The 16,261-nt window shown below is 43.3% G+C and overlaps 1 protein-coding gene across 4 annotated transcripts in view; it reads right to left on the reverse strand.

The window, feature by feature from the left end:
• Positions 1–16,261, reverse strand: part of OSBPL6 (oxysterol binding protein like 6) — a 690,319-nt gene that overhangs the window by 52,445 nt on the left and 621,613 nt on the right. For all 4 annotated transcript variants that reach the window (XM_085645216.1, XM_085645218.1, XM_085645217.1 and 1 more), the window contains one exon: positions 15,180–15,324. In XM_085645216.1, the coding sequence (XP_085501342.1) occupies positions 15,180–15,324 (145 nt within the window). The remainder of the gene's footprint in view (positions 1–15,179; positions 15,325–16,261) is intronic.

Here is a 16,261-nt window from a genome sequence, read left to right on the forward strand (position 1 = left end):
GAGAGAAATCGAAACGGTCTAAGGTAAATGTGGATAGAGGTAGTAATGAGAGAGGTAGTGTTGCCAAGGAGATTGAGAAAGAAGAACATGTAGAAATGAACCTTCATCCATATAACGCAATAGAGATTATATTGAGACATTATGCAACTTACAACACTAGAACTGCATTTACACAATAAAATGTCACTGCAGCCTATACTGTGTGGGCAAAACTTGTGAAGAGCAAAGGTCACATGGTCACACCACGAACAATATAGTCACCAGTAGCATCACATTTCACCTGCTCAATATGACCTACATCAGATTGAACTCCAAGTTTTTGAGGTAATAGAAGAACCCTGGAGCGGAGATGACCGGGATGTAAGATTACCATAGAGTGTGTGAGTTTCTTTGGATGGGAACACTTGAATCAGTTAATCCGAGAGGAATAAATGAAGTTTAACACCTTCCATGATTTTTTGAAGAAGGCTAACCATACACAGAATGCATTTATTGATTTGGCAATGTGTTGCTGATGACAGGTAGCCACTTTGAAGCACTGATTTTTGTGTTGAGGCAGTTTTTAGGTTAATCAGATTAAATTACGTGTGATGTATGATCCAAATCCACAGTAAATTGGAACTCTCATACAGATTAATCTGCTCTTGGCTTTGATAGTAGTTCAGGTACACTTTTTGGAGGGGAGCAGTCCCATGATTTTGAGATAGAAAGGGATCCACTAGATGAGACTTTTTTTGGTCGAACTTTCTTTATTGGATTTTTTGGAGTACAAGATAAGGACAGTATTGCCGGCAATGGAAACCATGAATACATATCACAATTGCTATTGGTACAGGCAGTTTCCGCTATAGGTATCCCTGAGTGAGATATTGCAATTAGATTAAATATCGCTGTCAGTTATACATCAAGACTGAATATAAACGTTGCCCAATATATACCCCCCTAGAAACCCTAAACAAAAGTACGAGTGCAGTAGTTACAGTGCTACATGATACAGCATGAGACAGGAACACAGGCCCGTAATGGGGCAGGAAACACAACACCCCAGGCAGAAGCAGTGATGATCCCTAACCCTAAATTTGAATGAGGTGGAGTGCCCTTGTACGGGTGGGGCATGCACAGTGCAGGAAGCTTTTTGAGAGGAATTCTACTAAGGGGCACCAGATATATTCAAATATTGTATAATTATCTAAGAGAATGTTGGCCATCCTCTCCAAAGTGTCTGCCAGCCATAGCCTAGCATGCCACTGAGGCAATGAGGGTGCCTCCCTCTTCTTCCATGAAGCAGCCAGAGCTATCTTAGCTACCCTGAGACACAGCCACAGTATCGCCCTGTCAACAGAGATTTGATGCTTGAGGGACTTTTCACTTAATCCACACAAGGCAAACCCAGGGGAGTTCGGGAGCAGGTATCCCAGAATACCCTTAATTTCGGCAAGAATTTCAGTCAAGAATGCCCGGATAGTTGGGAAATTCCACCCCAAATAATGAAAGTCCCCAAGCAGCCCACAACCAATCCAGCAGAGATCGGACATGGCCAGAAAGATGTTTTTCAGTTTGGTATAGGTACCAGTAATAAAGTATTTTGGAATGTGCCTTCAGCATACCCATAAAGTGGTTGAATCTGGTGCTGTGTCTCCAAAGTTTGCACCATCTCCTCCCTGGGATCGCCTCCTCAAGAATACGCACCCAAAAGGCGAAGTGGTAGAGCTGTGGGGTGATGATAGTAGTGATCAGCAGGGAGTAGAGGAATGAAATGCATCCCCTGGAACCACGCACTTGTCTAGGAAACCTCTCGATATGAGTGATTTCTCAGGTAGCTGCCATTCTGATGTCCGGATGGAGTACCCTGTATTTCAACTGTGTGCAGTGGCAGCATTCCGAGCTCAGAAGAGCAAATTCTGGCTGGCAGTTTTCAAAGGTAAGGATCTCCCAGCCATGAAACAAATCAGAAATGGTGAGACATCACCCCTCCCTCCACAGGTGAAGGAGGTCTGGCTGAAATGTGGGCATAAAGACCTTATTATAATGAATCAGGGTGAATGGGGAGGAAACCGTAGTCCACTTAGACGCTCGATTCACCTTATCCCACACTTTAAGAGTTGTTTTAGTAGGAGTACTAAGATATGCATAAGGGGTCGTTCCACCTTTGGTTTCCACAGTACATCCCATATTTATCTGCCCACCACTGCTCTATCCATGTGGAGTCAATGTTTGTCAAAATCTCTGAAGGGCTGTTCGGAGATCACCCTCAACTGTGCTTGACAGTATAGATGAAAGTCGGGTAGGGCAAGACCCTTCCCCGAGTCTTTTGGTAGCCTTAACAATAGTATGGTAGTCTAGCTCTGCGATTATGCCAAAGCGGGTTAACAAGGGGCAGGTAAAAAGTTACAATCTAGCTCAATGGGGAGCCCTTGGAAGAGCTACATTAGTTTCCGTAAGACAGTCCTTTTAATCGCAAGGATGCAACTTAGACACAAAATGTACATGGGTGCCCAACTGTTAAAGTCAATTTTTAGTTGTTGTAGGAGAGGGGGGTGGTTTGCCCAATATAATTCAGCTACTCTAGGGTTGATTTTGATACTCAAATAAGTAATTACTTTTTTGGTCCATTGAAAAAAAGCGGCACCCACTTTCACACGGCTTGTTCCTCCTTTAGCTAAACTGTGTGTTTCTTGGACAACATAAATGTCAGGATTGTGCCAGACTGATTTTGTGCGCACCATCAGGAAATGTTGGCCTGTGACCCTACTAGCCCAAAGTGCACCATCTGCAACCCTAACCTTACAGGATAACAAATGTGTGTGAAACCTCAGATCATGACAACCCTGATCCCCAAGGAAATCGTTGTAACAGATCTAAAACATTTTCGTTTGGATGGTCATGCATACCTAAAGAAATACTCAGCAAGGTTTTTTAATATTTATTGAAGCATTGTGATTCTTTTAATAAATAAGCGTGCTGCGATAATCAACAAAATGAAGCAGCGTAATCACAAGAACACTGAAAAAGATAAAACATTTCCACCATTGTACTAAGACGGTGAATATACGCGGGCAGTAATCTGTATAGTGTACTCCTACCTAGCACTCCCTAACCTAGTTTTGCCTAGGGTGGGTGAGCTGCCAAATCCCTACCAGGGTGGACCAACTACCCATTACCTGTGGATATGTCATCAAGCTGTCAGTATTGGTTTAGAGCTGGACATCTCTTGTGTCAGTAAACAGGAATCAGCTGTAGTGACCTCACAGTGTCAGCTAAGTGCTCCTCTCCCCCAACAAGGAAGTGGTTCTGTATACATAATAACAGCACACATCTTGCAACCCCTGTCAGGCCTCAATTGCTTATTCTAGTTGGATAGCACTGTCGCCTTATGGACAATAACAATAAAGACAGTTTGCACAGTAAACTTTCCCCTTGTACTGGATGTTCAAGGTGTTGTGATAATGTACCCAAGTAGAAATGTAAGCAATGCCGATTGACAGAATGTTATCCTGCATTTTCATGCACACAAATGTATATCAAAGGTCATCGTGTGTAGAAGAGAAGGCAACTTAAGAAACAGGAGTAAGTAAAACATCAGTGTTCCTTACTAGGCCTATCCTGACCAACGTGACACCCTCTCCTCGGATGGAAGTCGATAAAAGCTATCCCTAGACAAATGTTAAAAAATAAGAGTCAATACGTGTAAAAGAACCCTATTAAAATCTAAAAAAGCATCACGCTTCTTCAATAGCAAAGGACGAAAGCCATACTAAAAATATTAAAGCTGTATAAAAAAAATGTAAAAAGCAATTTTGCATTAAAGGAAATCTGAATTAAAAAATTGTCCAACGAAACTGCCAGCTTATTTATATGTTCTGAGAGGTAGTCGAAACATTTCTGTTTCCAGCAACCGCAGACAAAGTTGCCAGAAGCACCCATTGGTTCAGATCCATCCAGCAAACATGTTACCATCCATCCACTTCATCAGCCGCCGAAGGAGGCGTAGCCAGTGCAGGAACTGCAGAAGCTGAGCCAAGATCCAGATTACTAGGAGCAGAAACATCCCAGGAGGGCTTGTAGAATGCGCTCAGAAGCAAAGTCAAGTGCAAGGGACAACAGTACAAGTGGGCCATTAACAGGCTCACCAGTCGGTCCATGTTCAAAAACTGACCGGTTGCATTCCTAGGCCTATGTCCAGGGCACACTCGAAAGTGCACGGAAGACAGCAGAATACGGACTGCACGCAGTGAAGCCACACAGGCCGAAAGGACAAAAAACTGTTTCCATTCAGTTTCTGAAGAAAGGGTGCGCCAAAACACTGTATCATCTGTTCACGAAACATGAGCACACATGGAAGTGCTAGTTCAATTTGGTCTCTTGATGAGCTATCCATTGCGTAGCAGAAAAAATAAAAGCACAGTCTCGACATTCAGGAACAGTACCAGCAGAAGACCTCCAAAATTGCTTCCCTGCACGGCGTGTATGAATGATGGAATAACTCTGAAGATTATCTGGAAGGTACTAACCAGGCTAGAGACTGTTTTATTTAAAGTGTGCCACTCCCACGATACTAGACAAGTAAAAAATGTGGTGCACAAGTTCTCCAAAATGCAGTGGGAAATTAGTGCCAAGTAGCGACTGCATCTCAAAAGAGGATCTTGCAACTTGAAGATCAAATGTCACCTTTGCAGATATTAAGGTTTTCTGCTCAAAGCATCTAAGTGCATAATCGAAAGCTTTATCGAAGGCCAAAACATCGCCTCCCTAACTGTGCGGGCAGGTGGAAACAGTACTTGTGTGAAACAAATCAGAACTGCAGAAACCGTTACCAGATATGCGATGCCCGGTTTTATGCTGCAGCAGCTCTGATCATTCAACATCAAATAACTCCCATTCGAGAGCAATCTGAAAGCCAGATGTATCACAGCAGCTGGAGAACCTCTTAGATAGCAGGACAAATCTGCCACTGACACATTACATGCGCCATGAAGCGAAACCTCCCTGCACACCAAGGAATGTCCTAAAGTATTCTCTCAGACTGACCCGCTAAGAAAGACTTCAGTCTTGTCATTGTACAGCGATATCTAAATGGTAAGATCTATGACTCATGCACATATCCTTCTCATACTGCGTCATATCTGCCTACTTGATGTTATTCTAAACAGTATTGGAAGTGAAATGTTGAGATAGGCAGAGAAATAAACTCATGGATTATCCAATTCGTAGAAGGTATTTCTGCAACAGTGAATAGCAGTTCTCCTACTTCTCTAGATTTAACATGGTGTATTTTGCATCCTTATTTGCCACAATGGTCTGTTGTTTTGTTAAGTTGTAAGGTAAAAACAAGTTTGCGAAATTAAGATATCGCCATGGTACGTGACCAGCACGAAGTGTCTGAAGAGTCCAGCTCAATAACATAATTCATCTAAGCTATGACTGCTCATGTTGTAAAGTGGACATATCATGTTGTATAATGTCTATTGCCGATGATACAAGGTTACCCAAATAGTATATCCTAGTGGACAGGGTAGTCATATCATTATCTTCTACTGCAAGAGCCCTTTCTAAAATTGCCCTGTTAATTGCGCGAAGTCTCTCAGCAGCCTCCTGCTGTGAAACCTCCAGACTTAATTATATATTGCATATAAGAAGCACTTTTGATAAGGTTTTCGAAGACCTAATAAAAGTTCTGTAGTCCTATGTGATCAGAAAGATGACCAAGGGACAAGTGTTGTTTCACCTGGACCAGTGTTGAGGTTTTTAGCCAATCAAGGCAAACCATCCCAACACTGTATATTGCTACCACCCCGAGTGTTGTGTCTGCGCGTAACGTGGGTAAGGCCTACTGATCTTGAACCACTAGGTGTCACCCAGAAAACGTGCATGACATCCGATAGTATGTAACAGCTACACTAACCATCTCCCCCGATTTGTTCCAGAAGAATTGTATGAGCTGTTGCAAAACGTTGTGTCTAATGTATCCTCCATGTAATTTGTGAACCGTTGCCAGTTCGCAAAACGTGCAAATGTGGGAATGTTTGGTGTAATTAAAACTTTTATCTTAGCCAGGCCAAGACATGATGTTTGGAGCACTGTTTTGTTCAAGAATATTAGTTGATGTGGCATTTGGCATGCTCTAAATAATGTCTAATTTCCCTGAATTTGACAATCTTTTTTTTCCTAATTTTATTTTAAATCAACAATGTCAAAAGTCAAGCTCATGTGTAGAAAGCTGGAAAAGAAAAGATTCGGAATATATCAGTCTCGTATCAGTAAGCATAGATTTTTGCTGGTGTTGGTCAGATCCTATTATAATATGACCACTTGTCTGTGGTATGATCAGAAAAATATGTAAACTTCTTTGCAAACGTGTGTGAGCAACCCTGTGGGGGTATAGGGCAGTGTTCCCAATGCATGTAATTAAACACAGCTTGTGGAGTACTTGCCTTATGCAGGAAAGTATGACAAAAATGTTGCAAAGAGAACATTTAATCATAATCAGTTATTTCTTCATTCATATCCACAGAACTGAAAACTGTGGATTACTCTAGATCTTCTAGCATTTCATGCACTATATTAATGTCCAAATCATCAGAGATAGTACTAGGGGTGATAATATCATTTAAAGAAATGCAGAATACATATGCTATTTGCAAAAATTCAGTTGGTCCAAATATATCATTCAATGCCGTATCCCAAACAATTCCATTGGGAACTGGAACAGCACAGATGGTCACTAAGGAAAGGTCTCTTCTTACTTTGTGTGATGAATAATGAGGTGTTAAAACCAAGTTCACCAATTATATAGCAGAGCATTCTGGGAGATAGTCTCCATTTGGAAGCAAGAAAAAGACTGCCACAAAACCAATCCACAGGACGAGGACAAGTAATTAAATTGTAATCCGCAGGCATATCCATGGAGGAACAAAGTACATCTTCTTCATCCAAAAGTAGAGTACACACAATCTATCTCGTAGAGGTGGAATTGGAGGTGGTAGCGGCTCCGATGAATCTGACGAGGAAGTCAATAAAGTAGCCGGAGGGTGTTCGATCTATTTCTGGCAGTGTAGAACTTGGAATTGATTTCAATTGTGGTATATTGAAGTAGACGAATCAGTGTCGGATTTCTGAATAGAAATCTGGGTTTCTATACAAGTTGTTTGTATAACTGTTGTTCATATAGCAGGTAGAAGAGATACTTCATTATTTGTTATCCCCAGCCAGGGAGTAGAAGCTTAATTGCTGATCAAAACGCACATTGGGACCTCAAGTATAGCTATGAGAGGAGACAGCTAACTGCTCAGGGGCCCATGTGGCCTACTGTGTAAAACAAGCCACATGATGCAGTTCGACGAGAACTATAGACACAAATCTCTTGTTTTGCAACTAGCAATAGGTGATACAAGTACCTTCAACAGCCAGGACAGGCACCCTGTAAGATCGTCCAAGTTCTTTCTTTTCCACAATTGTCTCCCTGACCAATTCACCAATCTTGGGGATCCAGCCAGAGGTTGCTGGTGCTTCCTTCAATTCTCCACTGGTGGTGCGTTTTATTTTTTTGGGCATTGCTCTGCGCAGAAACTGTTCAGTTCTTGTAAAACAGTCAAACGCTCACTGATGTCAAAGGGTGACTGTCGAGGTCAGGTACCCACATCTTAACCCCAAACAGGATCTTATAGGGAATCCGTCCACCCAGGGATTTTCTAGGCAGACTGTTTAGTGCTCTTTGAACCTCATTTAGGTGATGGACCCAACTGCAACCTGAGCCTAAAACCCTTACTGTTAAAGACTGCTTTAAGTCCTAGTTCTTTCTCTCCACTACCGACTTTCCCACGGAATAATAGGGGGAGGAGTACAGCATAGTCACACCCAATTTTTCCAAGCAGTCTTTATAAGACTTAAAGGCAAACGTCGGCTCCTCGTCCGAATGGACCGTGCCAACTGTGTATGTCCTGATGAAGACTTGCAAGTCTTTGATAACAGTACGGGAGTCAGTCGATCGATGTGGGCAAAGCCATACAAATCAAGATCAGGCATTCACTGCAACCAAGATGTATTTGTAAGCCCCATCTAGTAGTAGTATTTTATTTTTTGTAGATTAATTAAAATATTACAATTTTAAGCCATACAAATCTGACATAAAAGACATGCTAAGAGAAAGCAACGTAGGTTAAAACAGAATTCTTAGTTAAAATTTCTTGCGGTACAGAAGCAATGATCTAAAAACAATAGTCCATAAAGTGCTCTGTGCGCGGGTGCTCCCATGGAGATTGACAGCAAGATTTTTAAGAGATGATGGAAAGCAGGCGTACGATTCAACTGACGAATGCCAGCATCTTTGTTTGAATACTCCCTAGCACACAGCGGCCATTGTTCATCTAGAGTGGTCGAATTGACGTTAATAGTTTGTTCACTTGTAGCAAGAACTTGGCGGCCTTACACGAGAGCTGGATTGATTTACTGTCCAGTAATGTCAGCACTGCAGTACGGCATGATCTTATCTTGAGGGCCGGAAAGGCGGAGCACAGTAGTCTCTGTCTTAAGCGGTTTACAGCGGGGCAGATGCACAGGAAGTGTAGTAGGCTTTCATCCGATTTACCGCAGAGTTAGCAGAGAAAGTTTGACTATCTTTGCACCCACGGTGGAACCTGATCTTTTGAAGGAAACGCTCCCATTCATGTTAATAAAAGAAAATGCTGAATGGTTTGTGAGATGTGACAAGTAAGGTATGGTTGGGGCCCCCAAGTGCTATATGATTGTAAGACTGACCAGCTGTGTTTTTTTGCCTGCCATTTCTGCTTTGTCAAGAGACAATGATTTTAGCTTGGCAGCTTTGCTGGCAATTTTTTTTTATGCTGTGTGGCTGATATTTAGTTCCCAGACCTCGTGTACATTGAGGGATGTCAAAGTTAGGCAGAGCACTGTTGGCCAGCTGTTTTTAATCGTGTGCTGGCTTTCCATTTTGGACCAGCAGAAGGCGGCCAAGGACTGGTGGGGTGGTTATCAACTTCCAGCACAATTTGAGTAAGGCAGCGATTCTCACCGGGTGGTGGTGCATGAGCCCAAATTCCAGGCACACTTGAGCTGGCAGGTGTATCATGAAATGCAGTAGGTGCTTTTGAGCAAGGCGGACTGTAGAATGTCATTACTTCTTTGCCCTTAAGGGGTTCTGAGCCATGGGTCAATGATGGAAAGAATTTGGCTTCGATGATCTGCAGTAGATATGACTAAGACGAGCTTCTCATCTTTTTGTTTATTAAGTTGAGGGTGAAGAACAGCTTGTTTGCTAAAGCCCTTCGTTGAGCAAGATACTTTTTGAAGTTTAGTCGCGAGTCAATTTCCACCCCTAGATATTTATAGGTGCTAACCTGGCCAATCTTATTTCCGGCAGCTTTCCATTCGAAGTTGAAATTTTGCAGTCTGTTTTTTTGGCAAAAAGAAGATGACTTTGGTTTTGGTGTAATTTAGCTTCAGGGTTAAGGATTCGGTTATGCTGTGTAGGGCAGTTATTTGGCGCTGCAAGCCGATGGCAGTCTAAATATTGAAAAGGCAAGGGGCGAGAACACATCCCTGTTTAAGACCTATGGATGTGGGGATCTTTCTGGTCATTCTATCGCCCTTGCCTATTTTAATTTGAACTCAGGTATCTGAGTATAAATTGATGATGGCATTAAGAAGGTTTGGGGGTACACCCCGTCTGGCCATTTTTGCCCATAGGAGGCCTCTCGGTACCGTGTCGAATGCAGATTTTAAGTCGACAAAGCAGGTGTATATATTGGAGGCCCTGTGGGTTGCTTTTTCAATCATGAGAGTAAGAACCAGATGATTGGTAGTTGAGATCATGCCAGCCCTAAAGTCCCACCTGATTGTAAGGGACTGCAGTCGTCCAGATAATTACAAGCGAGAGACTTGTCTGAGCTCAACAGAGTGTCTGTGGTGGACACACCGCGGTGGAACCCTTCTTCTGCTGGCAGATGTCACATGTAAGGAAAAAGTCCCTAGTCTGTTTGTAAAGACCTGGCTACCAATAGCATTGCTGCAATAGTGACATGGTAGCCTCCACCCCTGCGTTGCAGATGCTAAGCCCTCATGTCCTGCTAGGATTAAACCTAACCTGCAATCTGAATTTGGTATTACTTTATCCCCAACTCCGGGAATACGAGCAAATGGTATGTTTTGCGCACTTAACTGGTAGGAGTACTTCACTGGAAAGCCTTTCAGCAAATGGATGTCTTCATGTGCACTGTTGACAGCCATCATGATGTCTGTATCTATTCTTTTATTTTGTGTTGTAATTTTGTATTGGAACAAAAGCATACAACAATTGCACAGTATGGTACATTGACGAGAAGCACCAAGTAATACAATGCAGTGCGAAGGAACAGGGGAGGAGGTGGGGATACTGTGCTGCAAAGTAGAGGCCCTTCACACATGAAATCCAAGGGGGACCGATGTTGCCAAAATTGGACATCCCCTTGGATAACAAGGGTTGAGGGGTCAACTATCTGGGGGCTGTGCGGGGGGGAGTTAATATGTCCGGTCTGTGGGGGCAGGGGTGGGGTGGTAGATGGGATTTGCTCCCTATAGCTGAAAAATATAAATAAGGAGGGTTGGGAAAACGAAAGGGCGTGCACTGGAAAGGGGAATGAGCGATCCCGCTTGAATAGAGCTCTTTCCGATGGGAGAGGAATGGGAAATGCTCAGTTTGTCGACGGAGGGAAAGGCGGGGGATTACGGAGACGGTTTCCTTTTGAGGAGAGGTCTGCATGCCTGAATGTCTGAGTGGGGGGGGCAAGAGGAGGGGATGTGTGGGGGTTGGGAAACTGAGGAAACCGGCAGAGGGAAGGGAGGCTAGAAAATGGGGGCTGGAGAGGGAGCAGGGGAGGGGGAAAAACTGGAGGGAGAGGGTCAGGGAGGGGAGTGAAAAGCAACATGAGGAAGCAAGAAAATGCTGTGATGATAGGGGAGGTAGGAGGGGAAGGTGGTGGGGAGAGAGAGATCAGCAAGACGCGGGTGGAGGAGGAGTGGGAGGCCTCACACAGGAATGGCAAAGGTCTGCTACACAGCACGTAGGGACACTGATCTCAGTGCCCGCATGGAATGCACGGAAGTGGGGGTGGGAAATGTGGGATGGCAGTGGTACCCTCCCCTTCAGGATCCATCTCTCAGGAAAGGGGCCCATGTCTGCATAAACGTCTCAGCCTGGTCTTGTAGGTTACAGATAATACATTTGTGCAACGCCATCTGTATCATTGCCACCGTTGAATCCTCTGGTGATGGGGGCGCGGGCAACCTCCATTGGCGGAGGATAGGTATCTTGGCCGTAGCCAGGGCTGTGTGGAGGAGGCAGTGTTTTGGGCGGGACAGCAGGACAGGTGTCTCTCGCCTCTGCTGGTGTGAAATAACTTGATGCTCTATTGGACTGTGTCTTTCTCTGAGGCATAAAGGCAATAGATGGGCTTAAAGGAGAAGGCTATGAAGTCATGGCGTTTACAGCATGCCTTCTGATGGGACGGCAGGCGAGTATTCCATCTTTGCGTCTCCCTCTCACAGCTATTCTCCATGGGTGAAACGAGAGCTCAGTTGAACGGGCTCCTCAGCTCAAGATACAGCCTTTTAATATTCTCTGAGGCTGCAGTGGCAAGGTTAATGAATTATCGGGGCTTGAATGCCTTGATTCGTAACAGGTCACAGCGCCTCTAGGAGTTTGAGAAGGCCGGTCCTCCATGGTTATAGTCTCTCTTGCCCCTGTGGTAATACCAATGTAAGGATCCAGGATGCAGCAAGGTACATTACGGAAAATGGCCCCCTGATCCCCAAGCATAGTGGAGGTTGCCGGAAAACACAATGCCCGGTCGTGTCAGTGCTGAGTACTAGTAGGATTGAAAGGAGTTCACCACCTTTCCGCCGTCAATTTTCCACATGTCAGCAAGTTGGCAGCGAAAGCAGCTTGCGTCAGAGGCAGTACCACCTCGCACATGTCTCTCAGAGCCCCATCACTGAAGGCACGGATCGCCGATCTGCAAGCTCACCGCACCCGCCATTTTAAAGTCAGGCATCGGGGTTTGTATTAATTTGCCACTGTCTGTGTGGATCGTGGCTTGGCCCCTTTTGTAGCACTATATAGACCCTTTTTGCAGTCTCTGTATGGGGTGGCAGGGTGCTGCATGCAGTGATTTAAGCATACCTTAGAATCTCTGGGAAGGCCACGTGAATATCACTGGGTGCCACAGGTTCGCCGGCACCACAACACTGTACCGCACAGAGGTAGGGCTGCACCCAAGGGTGTCTTCAGTGCAGCCTACCCTCATTGTTTTGCCAATCCCTCAGCTCCCTGTGGCGAAGGAGTTTGGATATTGTGGTCCCACCTGCTGGGCTAGCCGTCTTCCTGCATGGGCAGCGGGGCAACTCTAGCTCAATGCTGTTGTGTCACTCTCCGACCTACCTGGGGCTTAAAAAGCAGCCCCTACTGCCCCCCCCCCCACTCTCCATCAGCACCGCATCACAAAAAGGGCATGTTTTGCCGGCTTAGGGCGCCAGTCGCCTTGAGGTAATGAGTGAATGTAGCGGACCCCATGTGAATCACGTCCACGTGGCCATGATGGTTGGTCACGCCTCCCCTGAAACATTTTTTAAATCTGCTGAGTCCATAATTTCCTGGGCCCAGTTGAACGGCATCAACATTTTTCCCATTTTCGTTGCAAATGTGATAGAATGCTCAAACCACATCAGAGCCTGATGGATGAGAACAACAATTTGAGATGGTGTCTGTGCCATGGTGCATTGTGGGTTTCAGGGGCTAAACTAACAGTCACCTCGAAACCGAAAGTCCATTGAAGAAAAGCAACTTGTAATGACCTGAGGCCAACAGTATATGGCGGAGTGTGCACACCATGTGCTCTGCATCTACACATTCACTCTTGTTATGCATTGTGCTTGGTAATGGGGTAGATGTGAATATTCCTCCTGCAGAACCCTACCATGAACTAATGCACACTCATCCTGTCCTTTCACTTATATATTTGAATATTTTATAGGGCAAGTATTCACTTTTATCCAAACAACTGTAGATGGCCCTTGTTACATCTCTACAGCAACAAACTTAGGAATGCATAGCCTCCCCCAGATCAACCATAACCTGGGAGGGCTAGTCACATGGGGCAAATGTTATCTATCAGGCAACCTACAGTGACAATTACCTCTGCCTCATGTCTACCCATCGCTAAGTTTGATTTACCATTCACCAAAAACAGTCCTTTCCTCTAGTATGTTTATTTGTTATCTGGAATCAGAAGCACACATGATGAAATGTTTCCACTCCATTTCCCTGTTTTTTTTCCTTCTTGGTTGAATGGATGGCATCCTCATCACATGACATTCTCCAGCACAACAGTTCTATAGACAGCAGAACATCTGTCAATTCGTACCTTATTCCACAGTCTTCTCAGGCATCTATTGAAACAATATAACTGAGGTATGCCCCTTCATCTCTTCCCTACTTCCTTACGACAGTGACTCAGTTTCTCTATCTCACTATGTAGGCAGTTGTTTGGTTGAATAAACCAAACCCCAAATTTCCTTAACCTGGACCACCTTTTTAAGTTGGGATGTTTAATGTGCTAAGTTTTTGAATGTACTCACTGAGAAAGTACACATCGAAGACTGAAGGTTTTTATTTCCACAAAAGGAAAGTAACAGAGGCATTTGGTGCCTCAACACATGGCAGCCACTCGACAACAGGGCTGAGTCTTGAAACCACAATGGACACATAAACTAGAACCCAAGGTGCTGTCACCCAGGAGGAAATGTTCAACTCTAAAAGCAATGGCGGTAAGGTCATCTTTCATTGGATTCTACTCAGTCCTTACAAGGACTCCCAGCACGTTCTGTTGCAGTGGAGAAGACTTCAACACAAGGACTCAAAGTTTGAGGATTAGAATTGCCAGTTATTAAGGGTTTATCCAAGCTGATAGTTCAGGCCTTAATGCCCCGAGTGCATAAATCAAAAGCTCTCAAAAATGGCCCAAAACCATTTCTGCATCAACAGACTCTATTTTAAAGTTACTGAACTAAATTAATAAACTGATTCTCACAAATTCACTATTTCTTTGCTTTTTGTTTTTTTAGTTGTGCGATTTCATTATGGGTTATGATAGTCAGATGGCTACCCCCATTTATCTAGAAGGAAACAACAAACAAATATCAAGATTATGGTTCTTCATTCAGTTCAGTGATAATGCCCTCGTTGAAACACAATGGGGTGTGGTGGGTCCACCAGGGTGAATGGCTTTTTTTTAGTTTGAGTGAGATCTGTAGCACTGATGATATACATCTCTCCAATACCCAAATGGCTCCATTGTGTTTCAGAATTTGGCCCAGTATTCTCTCACCCCTTGGAGTTATCGGCAGTATAAGCAACCCTGTGGGCAGAAATATTCCTGTATGTGGGACTGCATGTATGTTTCCCCAGTATTTTACCCAAAGATCTTGGCCACAGCTTATAATTTTAATGGTAGTGGTACCTTTGGTTACTGAGCCTATTAGTATAAACAGGACACGCAAAATGAGAACCTTACTCTAAGCCTTCCCAATTATGTACAGATGGGTGTTTTCCTGTTTCAAAAGTCGGTTAAACATAAGAATTCAGAATAACACTGTTGTGGAAAAGGACAATGATTTGAATTATTGATTGTCCCTAGAATAAGTAAAGTATTAGCACATTCATTTCTCATCACTGTCACCACATGTGTCGGTCCCCTTCATTTCCCTCCTTTTGCTTTTATACTCCTCAATGCCTGAATGACAAATGAGAAGATTTCTCATACAGATTCTAAAAAAATTCTGTGCCAACAAGATGCATTCAGGACAATCTGTTTAGCTATCCCACTCTCAACAATTCAATGAATTTGCTAAAGATTACCATGGGAAAAGATTCATATGCCGTGGTGTTTTGGAAAGAGGATCAAAGCTGGCTGGGGTCAACCTGTCAGTACAGCAGAATGTTCTGGGATCCTTACACGAAGAAAGAAAAGTAGAACATAAGCAGGTTAGGGACACTGATGCCCTGTGTGGAAGGCTGTCCCTCTGGGATACCAATGATCTAGAGTCTAGTAATATATCTGGTGGCTCAATGAGACTAGGTTAACCTCTCAGAAGAAACACTATCTTTGAGATAGGACTGTTGGTAATCTTACCTGGTTGAATGTAATTCTGCACATACAGGTAGAGTTTTTTGTGTTTCTAATTGTTATTTCTCCATAATGTTCAATCCATCGCCTTCCACTGAGAATATTATGTATACACGTTGTAACTTTGTTCCAAACATAGGAGTCTCCATATCTAAAAATATCAGCAGCAAATATAGTTACTATTAATTTCGTAAAGGAAAAGTTAATATTGTTAAGAGGAGATTCGCATATTATCAAGTACCATATTATCATAGTATTTCCACCTAGAAACATAGGAGACCTCTTGAAAACTAATATCCTAAACATTCATTAAATTTTGTGGTATTTTTGAAAATTCTGAAGTATAGCTGTGTATTTGAGACAAATGAAATATTTAAATGTTATATCTAATAGAATGTGGCTTTTAAAAATGTTATGCAACACTTAATCATCCATGTTACAATAACGGGCCATTAGGTAGCACACATGCGCCAGAGCATCTGTGATGTTATGTTCCCCATATGTATGTTGTCTGTGCATGCATATCTTCCTGAAGTGTTGTTGATCAGTACTGGCACCACGGGAATACCAGTCCTGCTTGCTTTGCCAATGCTTATTATATTTTGCCAGGAGTCTAAACTACCCTCTATACGATGTGATCAACTGCTTAAACTGAGATATGAGCCGTGAATTCTGATTTTGATTTTACATTAACAAATATGGTTACTGAGGCATATCTCCTCCCCTAATAATAAAACCAGAGAGTTAAGAAAAATTTGGTGTCAAGCGACCGCCAAATTGAGACATTTAAACAAAACCTCCAATTGTCATTACACTAATACCACCCACCAATTTATAATGTAGTTAATAACAGATTGTCATGATAACATGCCTACAGTGCCCAATTAGGCTGAAAGAACTGCAGAACACATGTAAGCAGGAGAGAGATAAATATCACCAGTTCACATTAAAACATAACATACTCTTTTTCATTATACAGGTGCAATTTTAATGAAAAAAATACTTGTGTACACAGCAGCAGGTTTGACCTAAGTAGTACCAGATACATGTAATGACTGTGGCAGGTAAGGCACAGAGGCCTTGGACCT

This window comes from Triturus cristatus, chromosome 3_1, assembly GCF_964204655.1.
Source record: "Triturus cristatus chromosome 3_1, aTriCri1.1, whole genome shotgun sequence".
In the NCBI taxonomy this organism is placed as follows: Eukaryota; Metazoa; Chordata; class Amphibia; order Caudata; family Salamandridae; genus Triturus; species Triturus cristatus.